At 42.0% G+C, this 23,757-nt stretch overlaps 1 protein-coding gene across 6 annotated transcripts in view; it reads right to left on the reverse strand.

Annotated features, from left to right (window-relative positions):
* The window catches only part of C9H1orf112 (chromosome 9 C1orf112 homolog), a 605,884-nt gene that overhangs the window by 514,284 nt on the left and 67,843 nt on the right, over window positions 1-23,757 (reverse strand). For all 6 annotated transcript variants that reach the window (XR_005774249.1, XM_040407709.1, XM_040407710.1 and 3 more), the window contains 3 exons: window positions 7,185-7,325; window positions 4,104-4,266; window positions 3,600-3,684 (listed from right to left, as the gene is read on the reverse strand). Coding sequence is in view for 5 of the 6 variants with exons in the window: in XM_040407709.1 (XP_040263643.1) it covers window positions 3,600-3,684; window positions 4,104-4,266; window positions 7,185-7,325 (389 nt within the window). In the remaining variant the exon portion in view is untranslated. The remainder of the gene's footprint in view (window positions 1-3,599; window positions 3,685-4,103; window positions 4,267-7,184; window positions 7,326-23,757) is intronic.

The following is a 23,757-nucleotide window of genomic DNA, read 5'->3' on the forward strand; positions in this document are numbered from 1 at the left end:
GGACAATAGCCCAGTTTGCGGCACAACATGGTCAGCATCATGATCATCTTTACTCCCGTACGCACAATCAAGGACGATCAGGGACATATTGCCCACTAACGAACACTATACATCTTTAAGGTTATGTAGTCGTGTACAAGAGTCCGAAAGGTGTGATCCATTATCAAAGCTGGACCAACTTTGAATTTCAACAAGATAGCCCTGCAGAAATCTAGGAGTATGTCAACCCTGGGTTTCTGAATACATGAAGATGGAACCTAGAGATGCTACTTATTCCAAAACGGATCCGCTAAACGGATGGCAAAACGGAAACAAACGTGACAAACGGATCCGCAATACAGACGGATCCGTTTGAACGGATCCGCCTGTATGGCTTCCGTTTGTCTCCGTTTAGTCAGTTTATTGACGGATACGTTTGAAATGCATTTCAAACGGATCCGTGAAACGCTAGTGTGAAAGTAGCCTTAGTCCTCTACCTGATCCGTAGTTGTTCTATTCTGTGTTTGTCCATGTCTATTGTGGTCCCCCCGTGACGGGATCTCTATTTTAGTGATTTTGATTAAAAGTTATATTTTAGGTAGTTGGTTTCAGTGATAGTAATTTTTGACTTTACAACTACCCTTTGAGTATTTTTTCTTGACGAGAATAAATTGTTTCCATGGCTGGTTTTCTATCAGGTACATTGTGTACAGAAGATCTTATTAAAGAAGCACCAGCCATTTTTTCGGACAAGGATTTGCCCGGCCTTTTAAACTCACTGACCTGCAAGCTCACGTTCACTGACTTATACGATGAATATAAAAACAATATTAAATCCTGGTGGGAGATAAAATCCATAGAAAGTTACCTGGAACATTAAATTATCCCAAGAGGGTTACGCATTGGCATCACCCCCGCTGAGCGGATACGCTCTCCTGGGCTACTGACAAAGTGGGAACAGGAACTGACCAATAGCTCCCTCAAGTTAATGAGCATACTCCTGACTGAAGAACGTCTATACTTTGAAAAATCCTCAGAAAAACTTAAAGGAGTTAGCTGTGTCTTTCAAAACTGACCCTGAATTTAACAGGAGGGAATCATCTCTACAAACAGAAGAGAGAGTCCAGGGGCAAATAAAAGAGAGAAAACACAGACAATTCAACAAAGATCTAAAGGATTTCAAAGAAAACAGGGCCTACCAATTTGCTAGCAAGTCCCAGGCTCCCTCAGAAACGGACATCTCTTCCTCTGAGCAGGAATTCTCGGATTCCGAGCCCCCATATACTAGGGGGAGAAACAACTATAGACTGGGTCAGAGAGGAGGAGGGAGAGGACGTTATAATAACAAAAGATGGCCGAGATCAAATGGCCAAAGAGGGAGAAGTGGCGACTATCCCTCTCCATCTCCCTCTCCCTCCTCCTCTGTTTCCAATCCCATACCCTCAACTCAGGGGGATTTTTTTAGCCAGGGGAGGGCCGTACCAACTCCGAGACCGTACGTAACCAGAGGAGAATGACCAGTTGCAGATTATTAACTTATCCTCACGTATCCTCAGAGAAGCAGAGGAGACACTCCTCAGGAGGGGACTGTCCTTTGTCCCCACAACTAGGTTTAACCCCTTTGTGTGGACTAAGGACCTTCACCTCTTTGAGCAACTGGACTTGCAGGAAAGTGAGTTTGCAGATTTTAGAGTATTTTGTGATTTACTTGAAGAAGGTTCCCGTGTACCAGGTCAGGGTCCCTTCACAGACCTTCGCCCCAAAAGTAAAAACCCACCCCCTCCAATGAACTATGATCACATAGATATTTTTCTGCAAATGACTATTGAAGAAATAGAGAAATTATCTCCTAGTACATCTTATTTTCATAATCTCTCCGGCCCTGAAACCAAGGCCCTTCTTAGCCTTGAGACGGACACTTCAATAGTGATTAAACCCGCTGACAAAGGCGGTAACCTAGTGATCATGGGACACGTACAATATAAACAGATGGGCGAACGCCTGTTAAATGACCTACATTGCTACCGGGTGCTGCCATCAGACCCTACAGACATTTTCATGGGTGAGCTTACGTCTATATTGAATGATGTACTCTCCAAAAAAGTCATTAATGATACGGAATATCGCTTTTTGTTGCCAAGCAAACCCCAGACAGCGACATTTTACGGATTACCGAAAATCCATAAGGGGCGTTTCACCTTTGAAGGGTCGTACTATAGTGTCTGGGGTGGGCTCGATAACACAAAATAGCGGTATCTACATTGATCAGGTGCTAAAGGGCTTCGTATCTGCTCTCCCGTCCTACACTAGGGATAGCATGGACTTTTTACGGAAAATCAAGACTATTAACATCGAACCATCGTGCTCACTAGCGAGCATAGATGTTGAGTCCCTTTATAGCTCCATTCCCCATGTCAAGGGTTTGATGGCGGCAACCGAGTTTCTTACATCCAGGGCTGTCTGTCACAGTTCGCACAATGCGTTTGTGGTGACCCTCCTCGAGTTCGTTTTAACCCATAACTTCTTTCTCTTTGATACGCAGCTCAGGGGGACCGCAATGGGGAGCCCCTGTGCCCCCACTTACGCTAACCTCCTCCTGGGCTGGTGGGAAGATAAAGTGGTCTTCCCTGATACACAATCCTGGTGGTGCGACAAGATTGTCTTCTGGACACGATACATTGATGACGTGTTTATTATCAGGAATGGTGGGGTTGATGAGTTTGAACCATTTGTTAAAACTCTAAATACAAACGAACTGGGACTCTCTTTTACATCGGAATTCCACCCAGAGTCCTTGACATTCCTAGACATCAGGGTCACCAAAATCGGGGACAAGCTTGAGTAGGCACCTTGGGTCAATCCTCCCCCGTGTCGGCAATTGCCGCAAACCGCAGGTCAATTCAGACCTTCGGTTTGCGGCTTTTACTGGAGGTTGCGGCAGCGAGATGCCTTCCTTAGGCATCAGCGCTGCCTTCCGGTGACTAGCCTGTGAGATCCAGCCCCCTGGATCTCACAGGCCGGAAGCTGTATGAGTAATACACACTGTATTACTCATACAGCCAATGCATTCCAATACAAGTATTGGAATGCATTGTAAAGGGGATCAGACTCCAAAAGTTAATGTCCCAAAGTTGGACAAAAAATAAAGTGAAAAAAAAGTTGAAAAAATAAAGTTTCCCCCCCAAAAAATTTAAAGTTTCAAGTAAAAAAAAACAAAAAAATAAATAAAAAAATAAAAAATAGACATTAGGTATCGCCGCATCCGTATCGACCGGCTCTATAAACATATAACATAACCTAACCCCTCAGATGAACACCCTAAAAAATTAAAACTGTGCTAAATAAACCATTTTTTTGTCACCTTACATCACAAAAAGTACAACAGTAAGCGATCAAAAAGGCGTATGCCCACCAAAATAGTACCAAAAGCTGAGCAGATTGGTATACAGTTTGCAGGAAAATATTCAGTGTAATTTATTTATTGATTAAGACCACCACTGCTATAGAACATACTCCTCTCAGATTAGACAGTATTTGAAGGTGACAGGTTATAATATACTGAAGATAACATATTCTAGTAATTTGCAACCTCTGTAAATCAGGAAATTTAAATTACTCACTTGATGATACATTTCCAGGTGTTTGCATGCAGGGTGTGATCCATTTTTGAGACAACTGAACAAATATCTACAAATGTATGTATAACTGCAAAGAAAAAATAGAACAGAATTTAGCACCACCAAAACTACGTTATAATGCTCCCTGTCATCGTCAAATATTATTATTATTTTTTAATGTAAAGAAAGTGGCCGGGAGCTGGACACAACTGATAAATGTGTACTGCACATGCCTGGCTTCCATCAACTAATAGCACCAGACTCAAAATCTATTATTCATAGTTTTTCTGTCTGGTTCCATTTGGAATCCAGCATTATAAGTGATGTGCCAGATGTACTTGAACGATCCAAAAGAAAACGATGGAATCGGTTCTAGCTTCAGTTTCCCTTTGGCATTTTCTGCACCTCGCCAGGGGGAACTGAGCCGGATCACTGGATATATGTAAAGCGGGCCTTACTGTTCCATGGCAAGTAAGTGATATTCAGAAGTAATTTCTCAGAGCCTACCAGAAACCATGCATGAAATTTCGTTGGCCGATTCCGATTCACTTAGAGTAGTTTTATCTAGCAGTTCCATCAACTGGTTTTCAAGGGAGACCGCTTCTTTAAATAGGGCTTGAAGTAAATCTGAAACCAGATGGAGTCTTCCACAATAAACTGAGTCACTATCCTAGGAAACAAGTGGCTTTGTTATTATCAAATAATAAATTAAGTAACAGTAACATTACTTTGGTGAAATGCACTTGCTTGTCAACAAAATATTTCCTACATTAACCCCTTCAGTACCGAGCTACTTTTCACTTTAAATCCCAGGCCGATTTTTGCAAATCTGACGTGTGACTTTTTGTGGTAATAACTTTGGAAAGCTTTTTTATCCAAGCTATTCTGAGACTGTTTTCTTGTGACACATTGTACTTCATGTTAGTGATAAATATGAGTCAATATGTTTTACCTTTATTTATTAAAAATCCAGAAATTAGAGAAAAATCACTATTTTCTAAATATGAAGTTCTCGGCTTTTATGGCAGATAGTAGAGATACCTCACAAAATAGTTATTACTCTTCATTTTCCACTTTATGTTTGCATCATTTTGTAATGTTTATTTCTTAGGACATTAGAAGGCTTAGAATTTTAGAAGAAATGTTTCACATTTTCAACAAAATTTCCAAAACCATTTTAAGCACCAATTCAGTTATAAAGTGATTTTCAGGGGCTTAAGCAATGGAAACCACCCATAACTGACCCCATTTTAGAAACTACACCCCCTAAATTATTTGTTAACCTTTGAGGTGTTTCACAAGAATTAAAAGGAAAATGGAGGTGGAATTTATGTTAAATAAATTTTTTCTTGCAACACAGCAAGGGTCAAAATAAACCTCAATATACATTACTCTGATTCTACAGGTTACAGAAATACCCCATATGTGGTAGCAAACTGCTGTCGGCACATGGCAGTGGTCAGAAGGAAAGGAGCGCCATATGATTTTTGGAGGCAGAGTTTGCTAGAATGGCTTTTGGGCACCATTTTGTATTTTAAGAGATCCTGATGTACCCCTACAGTGGAAACAAATCAAGAAACTGACCTTTTGAAAAAAAACAACACCCCTCAAAGAATATATTAAGGGGTGTACTGAGCACTTTGCTGAGTACTAAACGTTTTACGGAATTTGGAAACAATTGGCTGTGAAAATTAAAAGTTTCCTTTCTTCCAATGAAATGTTGCTTTAGCCACAAATCTTTCCTTTTCACAAGGGGTAAAAGGAGAAAAAGTACCCCATAATTTGTTACCCATTTTCTCCTGAATACAGCAACATCCCATATGTGGTGGTAAACTGCTGTGGGGGCACATGGCAGGAATCAAGAAGGAAGGAGCGCCATATGGCTTTTGCAGTGCCATTGGTTTATTATTTCTTGAGTGACCGTCTTATGTGGGGGTTAATTTTTTTGCGGGATGACGTGAATTTCTTTGGTACCATTTTGGGGTATATATGACTTTTTGATCACTCGATTTCATGCATTTTGTAAGGCTAGGTGACAAAAAAAAAAAAAAAAAGAAGACTGTTCTGGCATAGTTTATTTTATTTTTACAGCGTTCACCTGACAGACTATATCATGTGATATTTTTATAGCGCAGGTTGTTATGGATGCGGGGATGCCCAATGTGTCTATTATTTTTATTTTTGTTAAGTTTTACACATAGAGCCATATATTTATTTTTATTTTTTCTGGTGATGGTCTTAGGTAGGGTCTCATTTTTTGCAGGATGAGATGAATGTTTGATGGGTACCATTTTGGGTTACATACAACTTTTTGATCACTTGGCATTACACTTTTTGTGAAGCAAGGTGGCTGTTTTGGCACAGTTTTTATTTTTTTTACAGTGTTCACCTGACAGGGTATATCATGTGATATTTTTATAGAGCAGGTTGTTACGGACATGGTGATACCTAATATGTCTATTATTTTTATTTTTAAGTTTTACACAGTAAAAGCATTTTTGACAAGAAAAACATCTTGTTTTTGTGTTGCCATTTTCTGAGCCATATTACCATACTTATTTTTTGAGCAATTCTCAGCGAGGCAAGGTGACCAGAAAATAGCTGTTTTGGCCCAAATTTTTTTTTTATGGCGTTCACCTGACGGGTGGAGGCAATACCGCGTAATATGCCTACTTTTTTTTTTTTTTTTTTTTTTTACTTGAAACTACATTTTTTTTATTATGAAAAACTTTTTACATTTTTTTATTTTACATCTGTATTGTAATGCATTGGCTGTAAGTGTATTACACAGTTTAACACACTTAGAGCCTGCTTGCCTGTGAGACCCAGCGGGTTGGGTCTCACAGGCCTACATGGAAGGCAGCACCATGCCTATGGAAGGCATCGGGTCCCCATCACTTCAGAGCAGGGACCCGATAGGGACACTCTACAAACATCGCACATGTCGCAGTCAGGGCTGACCGCGGCACATCTAGGGTTAAATGCATCGACATTGGCAGTTTCACCGATGCCGATGCATACAGCAGGGGCACGGCTAACGGGAACAGCCAGACCCCTGCTGATTGGGCAGGGGCAGCTCCTGCACCATCCCGATCAGCGTGCCGCAGCTGTACGGCGCTGGGATTTAAATCACAGTCCCCAGCACCATACAGTTACGGCGCTGGTATCCTACGGGTTAATATAACATAACTGGATGTAAAGATACAGGTGATAATAAAAAAAAGTAACAAGTTATTTGTAGACCCAAACTATTTTACATATAGCCACATGGAATAAGTTGTGTTACATTAACTGTTGCTTGTCTGGTGGGACCTTTTGATGAGTCAAGCATAACAATGGTTCATATTCATCTGGGTTCTCGTTCAGTTATGTAATATTGCTTCTTGCTTGGATTTAATTTGTCCTATAGGCCTCCTTGTTTACTTTACAATTTCTTTCTCTCATCTAGTCTCCTCTTTTTTTTGTTGTCCTACCCATTTCCTTCACTTTTGCTTTTCTGTTATTGTGATTACTTAAAAATTCCCTAAAAATGTCTGTAAAACAAATGTCAAACATTATTTACTGCATAATTTCATACAAACAGTTCACCTTGCAGTGGGTGAAAGTGGCTCTAATAATCTGCAGCACAGATGATGGAAGAGACTGAATATTTTCAAAGGTCACTTGTTCTTCTATGGAACAGACATTGCGCACACAAATAGTTAATACTTCAATCCACCGAGTCATATCCTGGCAATTAAAATAAACACATTTACATATTAAAAAAAGCACACATTTCATCAATATTTCTTTGATGACTTATAAAACTTAGATTATCACATGAAACAATTAGAAAGTTTACCTAAGCTGCAGTAAAGCATACACTTTGTGCCAAATATACTTAAAGGGGTTGTGTCACTTCAGCAAGTGGCATTTATCATGTAGAAACAAAGTAATACAAGTCACTTAGTAATATATTGTTATTTTCCATATTTTTTCATTTGCAGGCTGGATTCATTTTTCCATTACATTTTACACTGCTCACAATCCAGCAGCGGTGGCCATGCGTGCACACTATAGGAAAAAGGACTGGCCTCTCTGCTGGCTGGAATTGCGGGAGTGTGCATAGGCTATCACTTTTTTCTATAGTGTGCAAGCACAGCCACCGCTGCTGGATTGTATGGTGGTCATAACCATGGAAACAAGCAGTGTATAAAGTGATGGAAAAAATGAATCAAGCCAGCAAAGGAGGCAATATGAATAATAACAATACATTAGTAAGTGGCTTGTATTACTTTGTTTCTACGTGATAAATGGCCCTTGCTGAAGTGCTAAAACCCCTTTATAACTGCTTTGAAAAAAAGTTGGCAGCCAGAATTCAGAAATATCTATTTCTAAGGCTACTTTCACACTAGCTTTTTTGCTGGATCCGGCAGGGTTCAGCAAAAACGCTTCTGTTACTGATAATACAACCATCTGCATCCGTTAAAACGGATCCGGTTGTATAAATTTTAACATTGCCAAGACGGATAGTCATTAACTCCATTGAAAGTCAATGAGGAACGGATCAATTTTCTATTGTATCAGAGAAAACGGATCCGTCCCCATTGACTTGCATTGGGGGTCATGATGGATCCGTCTTGCTCCACATGCCAGGACGGAAAGCAAAATACAAATTGTTGTGGTTTGCTCTCCGGTCTTGGAACGCAACTAAACAAAAAGGAATGCATATTGGAGCACGGAACGGAATGCCGTTCTGTTCAGTTTTGTCCCCATTGACAATGAATGGGGACAAAACTGAAGCGTTTTTTTTCCGGTATTGAGTTCCTATGATGGAACTTAATACCTGATAACGTAAACGCTAGTGTGAAAGTAGCAAAATGCAGCTTAAAAACATGAAAGCTACATAAATGATGATTTTGGCTTTCAAATATAAATTTCCACCTTTGATTTCTGGGTCTTGTTCTCGTTTTCACAGCATTCATGCTGTGTTTATTCTGTGGGTCAGTATAATTACATCAATATACAATTTAAATTAACACTTACATAATCAGGTATGTGTCACATATTTTTTTATACGCAGTCAGCTGACATTATTATGACCAGAGGTTCCACAATTTTTTTTACGGAAGAGTAATAATGCGTATCTTAGCAATATTTTATGAATATTTTCAGACAATGAATGTTGCAGTAATTCAAATAAAAAGAAAAGAAAAAAGAAAATTAGGCCTACATAATGTTAAGAGGTTGCTGTTGCTGTTATGTACTATGTTACTGTTAATTGCAGGGAAACCACAAGTCTAAATTAACATCTTTTCCATCCTCCAGCCCCCTCTAACATACAGTCCTATGTGGATGTATATGTGACAGCCCTCGACATGTCCTTGTGGCTATGAAAACCTCAAACAGTATCTGTGTGTAGGCAGTGTACGCAACAGTGATGCTTGGACTTGCCTAACACTAGTCTAGGTCAAAAGGTAACTGGAGATTGCAACTACTATATGCTGCTTCCACGGCTGATTGCCAGCATGTAAACACTAGAAAACTCTCCGCAGTCTGGGTCACAAACACAGTCCCGTGAAATCTTCTCTGTCATAGTGAGATCATATTTTATATGAGGATGGCCAGTGTCCTATACAGAAGTGCAGCAAAACCCAGAGGAGCCAGTGTAGAAGATGAGAGTGGTAGTGGCCCTAATGTAGTGCTGTGGTAGCGTCACATTGTAATACCCCACCAATTGCGTCACACCAGCAGTGAAACTGGGTGAATTCTACTTCATCCCCTCGGTACAGGCTGTGGAGGGGATACGGCAGGCATGGCCTCTTCTCTGACCGGCTAAGACTTCTTTGTTGGTCTCAACATCCAGCAAAGCCGAAACCCCTCTCCACCGGAAACAACTTGCCGGTCCCCAAGCACCACTCCAGTATGGGGTCCCTGGGCCTAGGATTGTGCCACAGGGGATCTTGCAGCCCTTCCGCCCGAAAAGATAAAGCACTCTAGCCACAGCCTATAGCAGTGATATCTTGATGCCTCGATCCTCCCCGCTGGGCGATGAAATAGAAGCCACGCCCGCAACCGGCACACTGGCCGGTGTTGATCACTAGAAAGTTGTGGATCTGGCTCTGAACTTAGGACACCCGCACCTTATTCAGCGGTTGGATGGTTCGGGGTAGTCGCCTCCACATCCATCGGATGACCAATCTCCTCCGCCTTCATGCGCATGTGATGGGCTTTCAGCTATCTTCTCTAGCACTTCAACGAGATGGCAGCTTCTGGTGACAGGCAAACTCTAAATCCCAGGTACCAGAAGACTCTTCTGGCCCGAAGGCCCTTTGTTTTTGACAAAACAATAAACGGGAACTTGATTTATGGTACCGGGCCCCCGCACCCAGGGGAACATCAGGCTGACACATCTTGACTGCTCCACAACTAGTAGTTCTCTCCATTTTCCACTCTGGAGGAACGGTGCTACAATGTGGTGCAGATCCAAGATGGTCTATTAACCCCTTTTTTGTTGGTGCATAATGAATAGAGCATTTCTCCTTTATAGCAAGTGGTGAGTGTGAAACACACCCACGGATCCTTGCCAACACAAGTTGGTTGTAGCTTCCACTAAATTTCCTCCGGCAAGCCAATAAGGTCTCTCACTCACACAACTGGGCCAACGATACCAAGGAACATTCCTGTTCATGACACCAAATTAATCCAGCAAGCCCCTGAGCAGCCGTCCTTTGATATCAGGAAAGTGAGCCACTATATATTTTTTTAATCAGCTCGCTGAAATTTGCCTGATCCCAGCTGCGCAGTAACACATTTTAATGCTTGGTGCTTAGGTTGCGGTGCAGGTTGGAGCAGTCACAGCACTGCCCCAGATAGGTAGTGTTGGAGGATTTGCACACCAACACTGGTCGGTCATATCCCGGGCACTTACAAATCAACAATCAGACCACGCTCTTGGTAGGCGATATTAGGAGGCAAGAGAGGAGGGTACCCACTGCCCGCCACACTCTCCAGTGCCAATGAGCACACAGACGGGTGGATTTCCACTAAAGATGTGTCCACGATTTTGTTGTGGATCTTAAACTTTGCATCAAAGGTAAATTTCCACTATGAATTGCTTACACAAGTGTGTAGAAGAAATCTGTTTACACACTATTCCTCAGGTGCTTGTCACATGCAGTCATATCCTATAGCTTGTAATTCAAATTAAATAAAATGATGAAATGAGTAGGAGCCCTTTTCATGCATATGGCTCAGATCTCATTAGCCCAGAGGAATCCATCCTCATCTGTTTCTGATCACAAAAAAAGGAAAGACAAAGAAGAAGGTTGGGAAAATAATCTTTATGTTTTTTAGTTCAGAAAGCAAAGGAAAGAGCAAATCCTAAGGAGGACAGAGTCTAAATGAAGCCATTAAAGGTCTGAATGAGGGTAAAAGGACACTTTTTTTTTAGTGTCGGATAACAACTTTAAGGTAAAATGGCTGTCTGCCGCGTATGAAGGCACCCTTGAGATTGGAACAAAAGTTATGTTTTAGATTTGCTGGATAATATTGTCATTGATTGGGTTTCTTGGCCTATATGGTATTGGTTATTACAGTACTTGGGAATAAACAGAGCATGCTCAGAAGCCAAGCGTGCTCTGTGCACAGTGGATGTCAACTGTGTTACACATCTGGAACTCGTAGCAGTTAGTCCTGCCATGTAGCTCCTCAATAACTGTGGTTAGTAGCACCACAGCATCTGAAAGGTTAGACAGTGTCCCCCAAACAGAGGGATCACCCCAAAAATGCAGCCCTGGAACAGCTGTTTGAGGGTGCATATCTTTGTTCAAAATGTGAGCAAATTACCCATTTGCAATCGCACATCGAATATATAAACGTGCGAATTTCAACACTGAGAATCGTTGACAATTTGGAAAAGAGTTTGCTGCTCACTGAGCAAGCACTCTATGGGGTAGATGTGGGGGAGGGTGGTAGCGAGGAGGCTGAGGAAAGTGAGGTAGCTAGCTGGGTAACAGTTAGAAAACGGGGTAGAGGGAAGAGTGCAAGGGAGGCTAGCCCTGATCTGAAACACAACAACAAATTTGCACTGTTGGCAGATGAGGGGGATGTCGGTTCAGGGAAAGCACTGCTGCAGCCAGACACTTCCTCTGCCAGTCAGGGGAATATCAGCTCCAGTAAGCGGGGGACCAGGAGAGCAGGGCAGGCCAGACAGGTGCTGGTAGTGGGAGACTCAATTATTTGGGGTACAGAAAGGGCGATCTGTCACAAAGACCGGAATCGTCAAACAGTGTGTTGTCTTCCTGGCGCTTGAGTTCAACACATTGTAGATCGGGTTGACAGATTACTGGGGGGGGGGGGGGGGAGGGAGGCTGGAGAAGATCGAGCAGTCATGCTCCATATCGGAGACAAAGACAAAGTTAAAGGTAGGTGGAGCATCCTTAAAAATGATTTTAGGGATTTAGGTCAAAAAGCTTACGGCAAGGACCTCAAAGGTAGTATTTTGCAAAATACTACCGGTACCACGAGCCACACAAGAAAGGCAGCGGGTGATTAGGGAGGTTAACAATTGGCTTAAGAAATGGTGTAGGGAGGAGGGGTTTGTGTTCCTGGAGAACTGGGCCGACTTATCTCTCGGCTACAGGCTCTTCGTAGGGATGGGCTGCACCTCAATGGGGAAAAGGTTAGATGTGTTGGGGGAGAAGATGGCTAGAAGGTTGGAGGAGTGTTTAAACTAAGGGACTGGGGGAGGGTAATTACATTATAGGATGGGAAGATAGTGCAGATAGAGACCGGGGGTAAGGTAATGGGTCTGAAGGAGGAATAGAAGGAGGGACTAGAACAGCTCAGAAGAAAAAGTGTAGGGTAAAAAATATACATAAACATCTTAAATGTATGTATACTAATGCCAGAAGCCTGACTAATAAAACTGGGGAACTGGAATTAGTGATGTGTGAGGAGGACTATGATATAGTGGAATAACTGAGACATGGCTGGATAATAGCTATGACTGGGCAGTAATGCACAGGGTTACAGTCTGTTTAGGGGGGGTGGGGGGGAATATTGCCAAAACCGGAGAGGGGGAGGGGTCGGCCTTTATGTAAAGTCCTGTCTAAAGCCCGCACTCCGGGAAGATATAAGTGAGGGACATGAACAAGTGGAGACACTGTGGGTAGAAATACATGAAGGCAAAAACAATAATAAATTACTAATAGGAGTTTATTATAAACCACCCAATATACCAGAGTCCACAGAAAATCTACTACTAAACGAGATAGATGAGGTGGCAAATCATAATGAGGTGGTTATTATGGGGGACTTCAAATACCCAGATATAGACTGGGAAACGGAAACTTGTATATCTCATAAAGGAAACAGGTTCTTGGCAATAACCAAAGACTTATATTAACCATATACAAAGACAATAACCAACAAAGACTTGGCAATAACCAAAAGTAATTAAAAAAAATAACCAAATAACCTTTCCCAACTGGTTCAGGACCCAACTAGAGGGACGGCCATACTAGACTTAGTATTAAACAAACCTGACAGAACAACAGACGTGCAGGTTGGGGGGACACCTGGGAAATAGTGACCATAAAGAAATAACCTTCCAATTATCATTCAAAAGAGTGATACTCCAGGGAGGAACAAAAATACCAAACTTCAAAAAAGCTAAATTTAGCCAACTGAGAGAGGCCATAGGCCTAACTGGGACAAAGTCCTCAAAAATAAAAAATACAGCCACAAAATAGGATATTTTAAAAAGCATCTTAAAATTTAATTTAACTTATGGGAATAAAAGGTTAAGGAACAAGAAAAAAAACAATGTGGATAAATAGAACTGTAGAGAAAACAATAAATGGTAAAAAGTATAAATCTGAAGGTGTCGGCCCTCTACAGAGTAATGAGGGGGAAGTTGCAGAGAGCGATGAGGAGAAAGCAAAGCTATTAAATATTTTTTTCTTGTGAATACAGAAAATTCAGTATTCACTGAAAAAAATAAACTGTCAGATGAAATGCAGAGTGAAAAATGTAAATTCCCCATTAAAAGTGCCCTGTCTGACCCAGGAAGAGAATCCTAAGAGAATTAAGTAATGTCATAGCCAGACCCTTATTTCTGATATTTAAGGACTCTGTACTGACAGGGAGTGTTCCACAGGATTGGCGCATGGCAAATGTGGTGTCAATATTCAAAATGGGTCCAAAAACAGAGCTTGGAAACTATAGGCCGGTAAGTTTAACCCGTTCCCGACACATGACGTACTACTACGTCATGAAAGTCTGTGACTTACCGCATCTTGAAGTAATAGTACGTCATGGATAACTCCGGTCACCGCGCCTCATCGCGCGGTGACCGGAGTAAGCTGTCTGCACTAATCGGCAGTCAGCCATCTTAGCTGAAGGGGAGGAGGAGTTTTTCCGCCCCCCAGCAGCCCCAATCGCTGCGTTTGACTGGGTAGTGAAGACCGGCCCATTGCAGCGCCGGCAATGTATGTAACTGCAGGGGGGCTCGGCTAGATGTGGGAGGGGCTGATGACATCAGCACGTCTCCTCCTAGGTCAGGAAGGGGACACCAGACAGGTGTCTTCCCAGCGCTGCGATTGGCTGGAGCAACGCTCCAGCCTATGGCAGCACTAAACTACAATCAGCCAATCTGTGGTGCTGCTGGTGGCTGGGACGGAGGTGATTGGGGCTGATTACATTAGCCCATGTCCCCTCCCAGTGCTGCGATTGGCTGGAACAACGCTCCAGCCAATGGCAGCGCTATGCAGCAGAAAGAACCCCTCTGTGCTGCTCGTTGTAGTCTGGGACTTTTGGTACTACCACATAAATCACTGCTTTTCACTCAGAAGAAGAAAAAGAACATCTGGAACAGCTGTAGTGATCTTTGGCTCACATGCAGCTGTTTCAGATCCCCATTACCTTTAACAGTGACTTTCACCTTTCACAGTGACCGCCAATTTAATATCCATCGTGCCCGCCCCTTTAAGCAGTACAGAAAAAGGTCTGGGTTGTTATGGAAACCTGGATAAAAACTGTGTTTATGGCAGTTGGGATTTGAAGAGAAAGACTTGCAGGCTTGGATTGGGGGGGGGGGGGGGGGGGGGCTAATTTTTGGGGAATATCTCAGGAATGGTTTGGTGAATATTGGTCCAGTCGTTTGGTCGCGCATAAAGAACGTCCAGACAGGCAGACACTCATTTCTCTATTATATATATATATATATATCTATATATATATCTATATCTATCTATATATATCTATATCTATATATATCTATATCTATCTATATCTATATCTATATATATCTATATCTATCTCTAGCATATATAGATAAAAGACAGGTTTCCCCCCCATAACTGTGACCTCCACAGTGGTCACCCCTTTAACAGTAATTGCCCCTTTAGCATTTACCACCCCTTTAACAGTTACCTTCATAGTGCCCGCCCCTTTAACAGAGACCTCCACACTGCCCGCCTATTTAACAGAGACCTCCACAGTGACCGCTCCTTTAACAGTGACCGCCCCTTTAACAGGGACCTTCATAGCGCCCGCCCATTTAATAACAGAGACCTCCACTGTGCCCGCCCCTTTAAAAACAGTGACCTCCACTGTGCCCGCCCCTTTAAGCAGTAAAGAAATATGGCTGGGTTGTTATGGAAACCTGGAGTAAAACTTTGTTTATGGCAGTTTGGATTTAAAGAGAAAGACTTGCAGGCTTGTATTGGCTAATGTGGGTCATTTTTTGTGAATCTCTCAGGAATGGTACGTCCACATTCCTCTACTCCATCATCATCGTCATCCGGTTATGAGGGACCCTCAAGTAGACGCCCCAGGAGAGATGAAGTAGCCCTCCCCCCCCCCAGTAATCCCCTATGGACCACACTGCCTGAGGATTATGAGCTCCAATTTCCATAGTTAGTGGGAAACTCTGGAATTCAGATTTTTTCAAAATCTATTTCTCTGACCCAACATACTCATATGCTAGACCCATAGGTTGGACCCCAGTAAATGCGGCAGACATTAAGAAGTTTTGGGGGCTGTTGCTGCATATGGGCCTGGTAAAAAAAATACGAAATGAGACAATATTGGAGTTCAGATGTCTTGAAATTCCTACATTATAATGACGCACAGTGCCCCCCCCCCCAAAATGACCCACATTTTAACAGTCTATTCAAAATAAGACCCCTCCTGGAACACTTTAACTCAAAATTTACAGAGGTGTTCACCCCAGAAAAAGAAATTAGCATAGACGAGTTCCTTGTACATTTTAAAGGAAGGGTTACATTTCGCCAGTACCTATCCAGCAAGTGGGCACGGTACGGAATAAAAATGTAGAAGCTGTGCGAGAGTACATCCGAGTACACCTACAGGTTCCGGGTTTATGAGGGGAAAGATTCCCGGATACAACCCCCTGAATGCCCCCTCGTCCTAGGAGTTTCTGGTAATATTGTGTGGGACTTACTGCACCCACTGCTCGATAATGGTTATGACCTCTATGTAGATAACTATTACACTAGCATCCCTCTATTTATGTCCCTAAAACGCAGAGGTACTGTGGCTTGCAGCACAGTGCGAAAAAAATCAGAGAGAGCTCCCTAGATCCCTGGTAGGGCAACTACTCCGAAAAGGTGACAGTAAAGCTCTCCTCCATGAGAACATGCTGGTGGCTAAGTACATGGACAAGAGGGATGTCCTTGTACTAACCACCATTCACACCAACACCAGTTCTCCTGCCAAGTGCGAGGTACCACTATCCCTGTCAACAAGCCAGACTGCATCCTTGATTACAACAGGCACATGGGAGGGGTTGATCTGTCCGATCAAGTCCTGAAGCCCTACAGTGCCATGTGTAAAACTAAGGTGTGGTACAAAAAGCTTGAAGTATACATTGTACAGATGGCAATGTACAATGTGTACATTTTACATCGAAATGCAGGCCACACAGGAACTTTCCTTCAGTTCCAAGAGGTGGTAATCAAGGCCCTAATTTTCCAGAGTCAGGAAGGGGAGGGCCCGAGTACTTGAGGAGGTCATGGTGCCCGTGTTGTACCAGGACAACATTTCCCTGGTGAAGTGCCACAAACAGCAAAAAGGGGAAAGACCCAGAAAAGATTTCGGGTTTGTTAAAAAAAAGGGGAATACGAAAGGACACCATTTATCAGTGTGACACCTGCCCTGATAAACCAGGCTTCTGCATGAAAGAATGCTTCCCAACCTACCACTCATCAATTGATTTTTAATTTCATCTTTTATGCGCCCGGTAATATTTTCATATCTCTGATTTAGTCCACCTCACTTGCATACTCACTTTCCAACAACCACTACATAATCTTTTCTGCGAGACACCTGTTTGGTAACCAGTTAAAATGTTCGTACAAGGGTGCTCTTTCCGAAATGGGGTCACTTTTTTTTTTCTGGGGACCTCAGGAAATTTTTTAAATGAGACATGGCAGCTAAAATCCATGCTTGCCAATTCAGGCCTGCAAAAAACATATTTTGCACTTTGCCTCTAAAGGCCTGCTGTGCGCCAAAACAGCAGGCTACAAGCACATATGGGGTGTTTGCAAAATGGGGAGAAAATTGGGAACATATACTGGGGTGCATTTTCTCCTTTAACCCCTTGTAAAAGTGAAAAATTGGGGTCTGCTAGTACTTTTTCATTTTTACAAATGTGTGCTTTGAAACCCTCTCTCTAGTATTTCTGCCTTCTGTGAGACACCCGTTTGGTAAAAAGTAACCTTTCCACCACTTAAAATGTTCGTCCGGGGGTGATCTTTCCGAAATGGAGTCAGTTGTTCATTTCTGGGAACCTCAGGAATTTATTTAATGCAACATGGCATCTAAAATCCATGTCTGCCAATTTAGGTTAGCAAAATCCATTTTTAGCTGTTTGTATCTAGAGCCCTGCCACATCATTTTTTGAGCACATTTTTTATTTTCACAGGCAAGCGTTTCCTAATTCTGCCAGATGGGTCAAAGTTCTCACTATACATCTTTAAATATTCCTTGAGAGGTGTAGTCTTCAGAATGGGGTCACTTTTTGGGGATTTCCACTCTAGGGGTACCTCTAGGGGTGTCTTTATATGATACATAGCTCCAAAAAGTAAATCCTGCAAAATCTGTCCTACAAAAGCCCTGCCATGCACCCATACATCATTTTTTGAGCACATATGGGGTGTTAGCGTATTCGGGCAGACATGGGGAACAAAATGTTGTCCTGTTACTCCTTGTGAAAGTGAAAAATGTGGGTGTAAAGGGGGATTGTAATTTTTCATTTTCACAGCCAAGCGATTCCTAATTCTGTGAAACACCGGATAGGTCAAAGTGCTCACTACCCACCTTGAAATATTCCTTGAGGGGTGTAGTTTCCAGAATGGGGTCACTTTTTGGGGGTTTCCACTCTAGGGCCACCTCAGGGTGTATTCACATGCGACATAGCTCCCAAATACCATTCCAGCTAAACCTGCTCTCCAAAAGCAATATGGTGCTCCTTCCACTCTGAAGCATGCTGAGAAATAGAAATTTGCTAATTTTTCTATTTTTTTTTTTATAAATAAAAATGTTTTTTTTTTTACTTTTTACCACTGTCATGAAGTACGATATGTGACGAGAAATCAATCTCAGAATGGCCTGTATAAGTATAAGCTTTTTAAAGTTATTACTACATAAAGTGAGATTTGCAAAAAATGACCTGGGCAGGAAGGTGAAAACAGGCCCGGGGTTGAAGGGGTTAACATCTGTTGTGGGTAAACAGTTTGAAGGTTTTCTAAGAGATGCTATCTTGGAGTACCTCAATGAAAAGGAGCAAATAGCGCCATATCAGCATGGTTTCATGAGGGATCGGTCATGTCAAGCTAGTTTAATCAGTTTCTATGAGGAGGTAAGTTCTAGACTTGACAGTGGCGAATCAATGGATGTCGTATATCTGGACTTCTCCAAAGCATTTGACACTGTACTGCATAAAAGGTTAGTATATAAAATGAGAATGCTTGGACTGGGAGAAAATGTCTGTATATGGGTAAGTAACTGGCTCAGTGATAGAAAACAGAGGGTGGTTATTAACGGTACACACTCAGATTGGGTCACTGTCACTAGTGGAGTACCTTAGGGGTCAGTACTGGGCCCAATCCTCTTCAATATATTTATTAATGATCTTGTAGAAGGCTTGCACAGGAAAATATAAATTAAAGCCGATCACACTAAACTGTGTAAAGTAACTGACACGGAAGAGGACAATATACTGCTACAAATGGATCTGGATAGATTGGAGGCGTGGGTAGAGAAGTGGCAGATGAGGTTTAACACTGACAAATGTAAGGTTATGCACATGGGAAGGAATAATGCAAGTCACCCGTACATAGTAAATGGTAAAACACTGGGTAACACTGACATGGAAAAGGACCAAGGATTTTAATAAACAGCAAACTAAGCTGTAAAAACCAGTGTCAGGCAGTTGCTGCCAATAAGATAATGGGTTGCATCAAAAGGGGCATAGATGCCCGTGATGAGAACATAGTCCTACCACTTTATAAATCACTAGTCAGACCACACATGGAGTACTGTGTACAGTTCTGGGCTCCTGAGAACAATGCAGACAGAGCTGGAAAGAGTACAGAGGAGGGCAACTAAAGTAATAACTGGAATGGGGGGGGGGGGGGGGGACTACAGTACCTTGAGAGATCAACATTAGGGTTATTCCATTTAGAAGAAAAAAAAAAAGACTGAGGGGAGATCTAAATACTATGTATAAATATATCAGGGGTCACTACAGAGATCTCTCCCATCATCTATTTATCCCTAGGACTGTGACGAAGGGACATCCTCTGCGTCTGGAGAAAAGAAGGTTTGTACACAAACATAGAAGAGGATTCTTTACGGTAAGAGCAGTGAGACTATAAAAATCTCTGCCTGAGGAGGTGGTGATGGTGAGTTTACTAAAAGAGTTCAAGAGGGGCCTGGATGTATTTCTGGAGTGTAATAAAATTACAGACTATAGATACTAGAGAGGGGTCGTTGATCCAGGGAGTTATTCTGATTGCCTGATTGGAGTCAGGAAGGATTTTTTTCCCCTTAAGTGGGGAAATCAGAGATTAGTCTTACCGGTAATCCAACATGATAGCACATGGGAGGATGTCCATCCCCATCTCTGTAGAGACAGGAAGTGAGAGAAAAGGGCTTGTTTTTAAGATGATAGGATTCCTGGGTCGTCTGTTTGATCCACCTGGTTGGAGTCCTTTTAGAGACTCTTGCCTTTACTGGTTTCTCCAATTTTGACGAAAAGAGTCCCTTCTTTCTTATTCTGTCTCCTGTAGATATTTTAGGACAGTCCGTTGGACATTTAGGCAGTGAAACCGTGCCTCTTGTGGATTTCTAGGAGAAGCATAAAAAGGACAGGATTATCTCTTGTTCTCTATGAAAAGATGTTGCCACTTTGGGTTGAAAGCCTGGATCTAATTTTAGAATTAGTCTGTCTTCCATGATTCTTAAATAGGGCCTGAGACTCCCCTATTCTACAGGCAGAAGTGATTGCCACTATAAAGGCGGTTTTCAATGATAAATGTTTCAGGGAAATGGATTCTAAAGGCTCACAGGGTGCCTCACATAGAGCATTAAGTACCAGAGAAAGATCCCAGGGTGGCACAGTTTGTCTCAAGGAGGGCCTTAATCTGGTTATAGCTTTTATAAATCTCTTAACCCATCGGTGATCAGCTAGCGAATAGTCAACAAAGGTGGATAAAGCAGAGATCTGTACTTTCAATGTACTCGGTCTTAGTCCTAAATCAAACCCCTTCTGTAAAAAAAATAAAAATCTAATATTTGTACTACAGTAGGGGATGTAGAATCTGGGTGAACCACTGATGGCCAAGAATGAAATTTTTTCCAAATTTTGTTGTATATTGCAGACGTTACCGGCTTACGGCTTTTCTGTAGGGTGGAAATAATCTGATAATCCCTGCCTTTTTAGCATCTACCTCTCAGGATCCATGCTTTCAAGTTCAACTTCAAGTCTGGATAAAGTAACGGTCCCTGGGTCAGCAGGTTCGGCATCAGAGGTAGAGATACTGGCTGTTCTAGTGCCAACTAGTGGATACCAACTTCTCTTTGGCCAAGCTGGACCTATGAATATGAAGTTCCCTGGGCTCTGGCTGATCTTTTTTAGAAATGCCGGGATGAGCGGAAACGGTGAAAAGGCGTATGCCAGGTTCATATTCCATATTTACGACATAGCATCTACTCTTAAGGGATTTCCCTTGGGGTCTAGAGAAAAATAATCTTTTGTCTGGGTATTTTCCCTGGAAGCAAAGAGATCGACTTGAGGCAATCCCCATTTGCAGCACAGTTCCTTAAATATCTGTCTGTCTAACCTCCGTTCCCCCGGATGAAATTTGTTCCTGTTCAGGAAATCTGCCATGGTGTTTTCTGCCCCTCTTAGGTGTAAGGCTGTAATTGACGGAACATTGTTTTGGGCCCAGAAGAAAATCTGATCCGCAATTCTCTGAGGGTTCTGACTTCCTCCTTGGTGTCTGAGGTTGCAGACTGTTTTCATAGTGTGATAAGATCCTCAGATGCTTTCCCCTCAGGCTCTGGCCTGCGACTCTTAAAGTTTTCAGGACGGCCGCCAGTTCTCTTGCATTTGAAGATCTTTGACTTTCCAATGACGACCTATCTCCGTGAAAAAACTGGCCCCCTACCTGGGCTCCCCAGCCCTTCTTGCTGGCATAGGTGGTCATTATCGTGAATGGACTTTTGTTCCAGCATACTCCTTTTTTAAGATTGGCTGGGTCTATCCACCAGTCTAGCGTATGCTTTACTTTGGTGAGTATATCCATTTTCTTGTCCAAGGTATTCTGTTTTTTTGTTCCAGCTGGATAGGATCAGGTTTTGTAGGGGTCTGGTATGGATCTGAGCCCAAGGAACCATGGGAATACAAGAAGTCATTATGCCTAGTACATGCATTGCTTCTCTTATAGTACAGCTTCCTCTTTTCTGGAAGGAAGATATTTATTTTATAAACGCTTTGCGTTTGGGTGCTGGAAGAAAAGATGCTTGACTTATGGAATCCAGGAGTGTCCCCAGAAATATCTTCCTGTAATTCATCTGGAAATCCGACTTTTTTAGATTGATGTGCCAACCCAGGTCGTGGAGTAGATTCAGAGTTATCTGAAGATGCTTTTTCAGGAGTTCTTGTGATTCTGCTATCAAGAGAAAGTCGTCTAAATATGGAACGATTAGTACATCCTGATGTCTCAGATGGGTCATGATCTATACTACTATCTTGGTAAAAACCCGAGGGGCACATGAAATCCCAAAGCGCAGACATTGAAACTGGAAGTGATACACTAACCAGTCTAATTTTATTGCAAACCTGAATTATTGATGGTGCTCCGGATTTATGAGGACATGGTAATAAGCATCCATAAGGTCGATCGTACACATTAATGCTCCTGGTGTAATGAGAGAGATTGCTGTCTGGACTGATTCCATCATGAATTTGTAATAACGGATCCATCTGTTTAGAAACTAAGTTTATTATAGTCCGGAATGTGCCATCTGTTTTTTTTTTTTTTTTTTTTTTTCTCAAGGAACAGTTTTGAATAGTGGTCTCTGAACTGCTGCGATTTTGGAACTGGTGGTGTGGCTCCCAGTTTGCATAGTTTTTGTATGTCATGTATCATCTGATTTTTCAAGGAGGTTGTTTTGGGAATTGTCATGCAGAACCTTTGAGGAGGAAGGGATCTGAATTATATTTTGCAGCCCTCTTGGAACATCTTAAGTACCCAAGGGTTCTGCGTAATTTGAGTCGAAGAACTGCAGCTTTCCTCCTACTGGTCTGGCGTCATTGTTTTCCTGTATTGCTGGTGGTATTTGGATTGAGTAAGAACCCTCTGCCTTTTCCACCTTTAGGGTAGCTCCACCTTCCGGTCTTGCCTTTCCCTCGCCCAGAAAAATTATGCGTTTGTCCAGGAGTTCTCCGAACGGACTGAGACTTCTTAGTCCTTTCCTCTGGGAACCCTTTCTTATCAGCCGCTCTTTCTAGGATTGTGTTCAACACAGGCCTGAAGACATAAGGGGATGGAGCATAATTTGTTCTTAGAGGCCAAGTCATCAAACCAGTTTTTTAGCCATAACTCTCTTCTGGCCATACTGGTTAACGTGCCGTTTTTTGCAGCAAAACGGATCTATTCGGCTGACGCATCAGCTAGGAAAGCTGTAGCTACTTTTAAGAGGGGAACCGAATCCAGAATCTCGCAATATGTTATGTTACTTGACTGATGACTTTTTGATTATATGCACTCCACCTGTGTTTTTCTCTGTTCCCTACCCTCCTTTTTCAATGGCAATATACATAATATTTATTATGTAACAAAGTATTTTTCTTAATCGGTTGTATATGAGCTAAAGTTCTTCTAGTGGCCAACCCCTTTAAGGGAAAATAGAAGAGACATTTCCAAATGGACTTTTTTTTTTTTTTCAATTTTACATTTCAAACCAATTTTCCTGTAAAACAGGATGGTTTACAACCAAACAAACCTCAATATTTACCTGATTCTGCAATTTACAGAAACACCCCATATGTGGTCATAAACATAAAAAAGACATTGCAGGGCTCAGAAGGAAAGGAAAAAAGAGGCAGTTTTTAGACATGTTACATTTGAAGACCACCTGATGCACCTCTACAGTGGAAACCCTCAAGAAGTGACCCAAGTTGGAAACTTTACCTTCCAAGGAATATTTCAAGGGGGGTTAGTGGGCAATTTGTTTCATAGAAAAAAGAATCCATGAAAACTGGCCGTGAAAATTAAAAATTACATATTTATCAAGAAAATGTCAATTTAGTCCCAATTTTTTTCATTTTAATAAAGGGTATCAGGATAAAATGCACCCCACTATTTGTTGTCCATTTTCTCATGAACAAGGAAGCACTCCATATGTGGTCATAAACTGCCATATAGGCACACCACAGGGCTCAATATTGTGATAAGAGGGCAGATTTTGCTGGAATAGTTTTTGGAAACCACAAAAAATGACCCAATTTTGGAAACTACACCACTTAAGGAACTGATCGAAGGTTATATTTAGCTTTTTGACCCAACAAGCGTTTCATACAATTTAGAAACTTTACTGTGAAAATGAAAAATGAGATTTTATTTCCAATAAAATGTTTCTTTAGCGC

Source organism: Bufo bufo, chromosome 9 (genome assembly GCF_905171765.1).
Source record: "Bufo bufo chromosome 9, aBufBuf1.1, whole genome shotgun sequence".
NCBI classification, from domain to species: domain Eukaryota; kingdom Metazoa; phylum Chordata; class Amphibia; order Anura; family Bufonidae; genus Bufo; species Bufo bufo.